The following is a 6,000-nucleotide window of genomic DNA, read 5'->3' as shown; positions in this document are numbered from 1 at the left end:
CAAATCAATATTGAGGACACATCTGCACACACACCTTTTCTTTTACACACACACACACACGGAAAGAGAAATGAGCTGAATTGCAACTTGCAAGCAAATCAATGAGAACCCCTGTCCGCCTTAGTTTTGTGTATTCATATATTGGTCACACCTGCATGCCATGATGAATAATAAGTTACATCAGGGACATCAACTGTACAGACTGCCTCACTAATTCAGATGAATTTAATTAATGCACTGACAACTGCCCTTCATTTAGCCACTGCAACCTCTGTCTGCTACTGGCTAGATGTGAGATGTGCCACCCCACACACACACACACACACACACACACACTCTCTCTCCTCCTCAATAGCTACAGACATACATGGCACATACTAAGGAAAGCTCATTGTGGGACTGGCTCTAGTGGCTGTAATTCTGCACCAAGGCTGAATTTTGGGAAAGAGACTTCAGATACAGTATTAGGGGACCACTAAGGCCTATATAAAAGCATCCAAAGAGCTAAACCAAAAATGCCATGGGACATTTAATGCTAAACTACTACAACCCTGTTTTGCACAATCTCAACTGCGAGGAGCAGCTTTAACGTTATGTTCATATGTTGTGTGAAATGTTGCAGCATGGGATTGAGTGGAAGCTACTGAAGTGTTGGACAGCACGCTGAAGCTCCTCTCTTGTTTTATTTTTATTTTTTACAGCAGGAGCAACACTGTCCACAGCAGAGCAGTGGGAGTGCAGGGCAGCGCATCCAGCGGGTCACACTGTTGAACAGCTCCTCTGACCGCCCGGTACAATCCATCTTCGTACTCCTAGGCGCCTCACTGGGCAACAATGTCTCCAAACACCCACATGGCTTTTATTGAAGCGATTTGTTCCACTAGTTCCTTTTACGCCCCGTCCTAGCGCGTCTTCTGGTGGGAACGCGATGTCCTGGATGTATTTTCTCCGGAGATTGTAAAGTGGAGGGAAGCACAGCTCGCCGAAGAAGCCATGTGGAGAGCGGCCACGTCCCTTGGTGGGAGCACCGGAGGCATAAAGCCCCACTAACAGGAGATCATTATTTGCGTCTTCTTGGAGGAAAAAGATCCGTCGATGAGGAAACAAATAGAGACGAGATGGTAGAGAAGTAAGTGCTCTAACAACTAGTTGAAATTCAGTGATTGAATGATGAAAATATTACTAATAGTCTGCATGACTGTGCACATACAGAGTGATGATAAAGGCTGAGGAGAAATAGAGGTTTCTGTGTTTTTTATTAGTGAGTTTCTAGTGCAGTTGTGGCATCTTTTGCAGCCTCACAATATTATTCCTATTTAATCTCATCTCTGTGTGATACTTTTATTGCAGCTTTCATTATCAATGTTTCTGCGTGTGAAACCCCATTCAAACGCCAGGAATGAAGAACACGCTCATGCAGTTCTTTAATAGTCTACTATAAATATAGTAATAAGAAAAAAACTATTTATATAGCCTATTTCTGGGTTTATTTTACATGGTTTCAGCCTAGCAGTGAATTATCCTCTTCATGAGTTGTTTACTGTACAATACTGGCTATTAGGAGCTCACGGGGTGGTTATGTAATTGTGTCTACTTCAGCAAGCTGTTGGGGAAACTGGACTGTGACAAAGAGTGTTTAATTTTTAATGAGCTCCCATTCAGTCGTTGTATTCATTTGTATTGTGGGACCAAAAAGCAACATCAAAAACATAATTTTAGTTACGATTCCTGCAGGGAGATATAACCTGTCCCATTGTTGCAATATTGTCTAGCCTATAGGCCTGTTAGAATATAGTTATTTTAGATTGTGATTATCTTACACATATTTATTTTAATTACACTGAATGTACAAACTTAATATATAATATATAATAATACATATTTGAACACTTTATTATTAAGAAGCCTTAATGAGTTGATTCCAGGTGGAAATCGTGATTCCCCTCATTAGATCCAGCTCAGAAGAGGAAGCTAAGATATGGAAATAGATGCGTTTAAGTCCAGATATAACTGTAAATGCTGCTGTTGGAGAATTATATGTTGCCGACAGTGAATTGAATGAAAAGTGCTGCAGATTATTATAATTTTTTCTACTGGTTTATTATAGTAACAAACAAAAACAGAATTAGAGTACCATAAGGGCTTATTGGCTATACAGTAATGACACAGGAGAGAGTATTAAGTTCCCATGTGTCAAATACTTCTGAATTACCTGAAAACCTGCTGTTGATTGGTCTTTTAAAGTAATGGTAAAGGTATTTGAAGGTTATTATAAAGAATGTTTTTCAATAGTGATCAGGTGTTAGATCTGCCCTGGAACACTTCGTATGAGTTTAATATCCGTGACATATTGACAGTATCGTGACGATATTGTAATAATGATCAAGTTTAAGTAGGCCTAAAGTTCAGTACTCAAACAACTTTCTCTAGATGGTTATTGCCTCACAACCTATTTGCATTCATCATTCTGTTAAATAAAGCTGAAACAATTAGTGGATTAATCAATTAGTCAAGTGACAACAATTTTGATAATCGACATTCGTCAAACATTCTGTGGTTCCATCTTCTTCGATGTGAGGATTTTCTGATTTATTGTCATTGCAAGCTAAATGGTTTTGTTTGTTTTCTATGCTTATTTTTCAGTGTTTTCTTACATTTAAAGCAACACTATGCAACTTTTCCCACTTCGGGCCCTTACAGGTTGTCTCATAATAGGCCAAACGTGTAATCGATTCATCGTGAAAATAACCGCCGACATAATCAGCGTTGAAAATAATCGTTTGTTGCAGCCTTACTCTTACATTTAATGAAACACATGATTCATGTTGTATGTCTATATTGGATGGATGGATGGATGGATGGATGGATGGATGGATGGATGGATGGATGCAGGAAGGATGGATGGATGGATGGATTGATTAGTATGCCTAAACTCAGTCTCTTGTTTATCACTTCCATCCTCACAGTGGCCGCACCCGACCTTCTTGACCCAAAATCTGCTGCCCACAACTCCAAACCTCGCCTGTCATTCTCGGTCAGCCCAGTGCTGCTGAACACTCCAGAGGATGAGTGTGACACCCGGACTACAGTCATGAGGTGGAAAACTGTGTCAGCGATCTTCTTCTTGGTGGTGCTTTACCTCATTATTGGGGCGACGGTGTTCAGAGCGCTGGAGCAGCCCCACGAGAGCTCCCAGAAGCTGGCCATCCTCGCAGAAAAACTGGACTTCTTGGCCATGCACTCCTGTGTAAACTCCTCTGAGCTGGAGGATTTGGTGAAGGTGGGTGGAAGCATCAACTGCATATTAATAATTCAAATCTTTCCTCTTTGGCAGGACCTGAAAATACACTGTAGGTACAGATTTTCTCTTTTGAATACATCCTGAATGTATTACTGGTATTTGACAGCTCTACCTAGTTTGTTTGAGGATTGTGGCCAATGGTGGAAACAATGATTGGGAGTAAACACTGCGCTTTAGATTTAAACACAAGAAACCACTGCTCATTTCACTGTTAAGCATGACCGTGATCGTTCCCTAACCTTAACCACGTGTTTAGTATTGTCACCATGACGATGAAGGTCCCCTAACTTTAACGAAGTAGCCATTTTAAGCCAAACCATGATGTTTCTCTAAACTTAACCAAGTTGGTTTTGGTTTTATATTAGTTTTATCCTAAGCTGCCTTCCACAGCAGATATACACTTACATTTCCCTCCATAAATATTATACAAAATACTATAGGACACTAAATGAAAGATTATAGGAAACAATCAAAAGAAACTTGTCGTTTCTTAGAGCGAGGCTACATACTTTTAATGTAGGCTTACAGTAGCCATATGATAACCTGTGCAGTTGTATGTAAGAAAAACAAAAAAAATGTTGTCATGTTGTCAAAAATAATCATGTTAAGTTAAAGCTTTAGTGCATAACTTGTTTATATTAATGAATGTCCGCTACATTCAAGCCATTGCCAAATTAGTTGCTACAAAGCTAATTAAGACTATCGACTCCACAAAACTCTCTCTGTATTTTTTAGTATGGCTATGTTTAGAAACTGTGTCGTCCAACGACTTTCACATGCAGAAAATCGAGTGAGACAGAAACTACGCACTATAGCTTTAAACGTGAAGAAATATTACAAATATATACATCAGGCTACTTATCAATCCTGAAGAAATATTTTGTTCTTACATATATTGTTTTTATTTCATGAGAGCATGACTTTGAGAACAATGTATTGACCACATTTGTTAATAAATAAAATAGAAAAATAAACGATACACAATTAAATTGTAATTTTCCCGTGTATTGTACCACATGGAAAGTTTGTCATGGTGCAACAATAAATGTAGATAAATGTGAGCACTTAATCAACCATACAAAACTAAAACCCGGATAACGTAAATGCACACCCAAAACATTAACAGAACATTATTAAAACAGACTTTAACTAGGACAGAAACCATTCAGAACATTTTTCCCATGAGCCTTTGCATCACTTCAGCACAGAACAGTTCAAACAACCCCGCCCTTCCCAATCAGAAACTTAAAGGTGCCCTGCCATACAAAACCGTTTTTACTTGCATTTTTTAAAATATGTTAGGTCCATATGTGTTTGTGTTATGTTGTGAATGTGAAAATGAACTGCTACGTCCTCTGTCAGCTCTAGCCACTGAAAAGAAATATACAGAGAAATCAGGCCAATTACAAAAGCTGGTCAGTCTGACATCATGTTGGCTGAGCTCATTACTATTCATTAGCTCGCCCAGTTGGGCTGGGTAAAGGATTCTGACAGCCAGGCTCTCATTGGCTAGCTGTTAGCCACTAAACCATTAAAAAGTTTAATTACAACTAATGGTGCGTTCTTTTTGTCCACCGAAGACGATTTACGTTTTCCGGAGTTACGAACCGGAAGTTGCAAAAAGAACGCCACCGAGGTCGTATATACAACTCGTAAAGTCGTCTGAACTCAGAGGACCCCGAGTTCACTTTCAAAGATGGCTACGTCGTGCATCACACGTAGTAAACATTGTGGTTTTCTACAATTTTAAGCACTTTTGTCTTTGTTGTAACCAAATGAAGAAGTTGTACATATAGCACTGTATACTGCTACCTATAGGCGTGTCGCTACAGTCTTATTATGAGTTAAATACCGCCTAATTAGTTATTTTGTAGCTTGTGCAGCTGAAATTGGCTAGAGACGCTCGGTTGCTATACGACAACAATGGCTTTAAGCCGAGTCTTGAGCAGAAAGCAGAGCAGTAGCCGAACGTTAATGTTAATCAAAACGTAATTTTCATGTATCAAAGTGTGAAATATATTTGTGTAATATGTCAATAACTGGGTGAATAGAATCATAAATGTTACTAAAAATGTTACAAAAATCCATCTTTTCTCCGACTTGTAGTATTGTGTGACAAAAAGAACGCAACAACCCGCAGTTATTCGTTTTTCGACATGGATGTGACGTCACACTCAAGCTACTAGTCGCGATTACAAGACAAAAAGAACACACCATAAATCTGGGTTTACAAATAATATTAAGGGACAAGAAAAAAAAAAATTTAAGTCAAGTCACAACGTCTCTAATTTTGACTGTGCTATTTGACTTTCCAACAACAAAAATTAATAACAGCCACTTCATTTAGGGGCCCCCTGACCCCTTGGGTCCCCTGGACCTGTGCATCGTTGGCCTGTTTGGTGATCCCTCCATGCTGGAAACAGATTCAGAAATCTTGCTACAAATCAAGCCTGAAAATGTCATGACCCCCTTCTTTATTGATTAGTTGATCTCACCATCAACCAAATTTGTCAGGGTTGCTGAAAAGCATTCCCTCTTAGGGAATTCTAGCTGGCATATTGGACTTGTGGATCATTATTTTCTCCTCTAATGTACCAGAGCTAAGAGGTCTTTAAATCCTGGGGGGAAACTGATTTTGTCCACCGCTTTGAATTTTGGCCTCTATTAATAGCTGAACCCTTTTCCACCAAAAATGCCTT

At 39.2% G+C, this 6,000-nt stretch overlaps 1 protein-coding gene across 1 annotated transcript in view; it reads left to right on the top strand.

Moving 5' to 3' along the window:
* Positions 1-982: 982 nt before the first annotated feature.
* Positions 983-6,000, top strand: part of LOC114573501 (potassium channel subfamily K member 2) — a 31,514-nt gene continuing 26,496 nt past the window's right edge. Inside the window, exons 1-2 of the mRNA XM_028605735.1 lie at positions 983-1,129; positions 2,967-3,280. Of these exons, the coding sequence (XP_028461536.1) occupies position 1,129; positions 2,967-3,280 (315 nt within the window). The 5' untranslated portion in view covers positions 983-1,128. The remainder of the gene's footprint in view (positions 1,130-2,966; positions 3,281-6,000) is intronic.

The sequence above is a fragment of the Perca flavescens genome, chromosome 18, assembly GCF_004354835.1.
Source record: "Perca flavescens isolate YP-PL-M2 chromosome 18, PFLA_1.0, whole genome shotgun sequence".
Classification (NCBI taxonomy): domain Eukaryota; kingdom Metazoa; phylum Chordata; class Actinopteri; order Perciformes; family Percidae; genus Perca; species Perca flavescens.
This window is presented reverse-complemented; position numbering and strand designations above follow the sequence as displayed.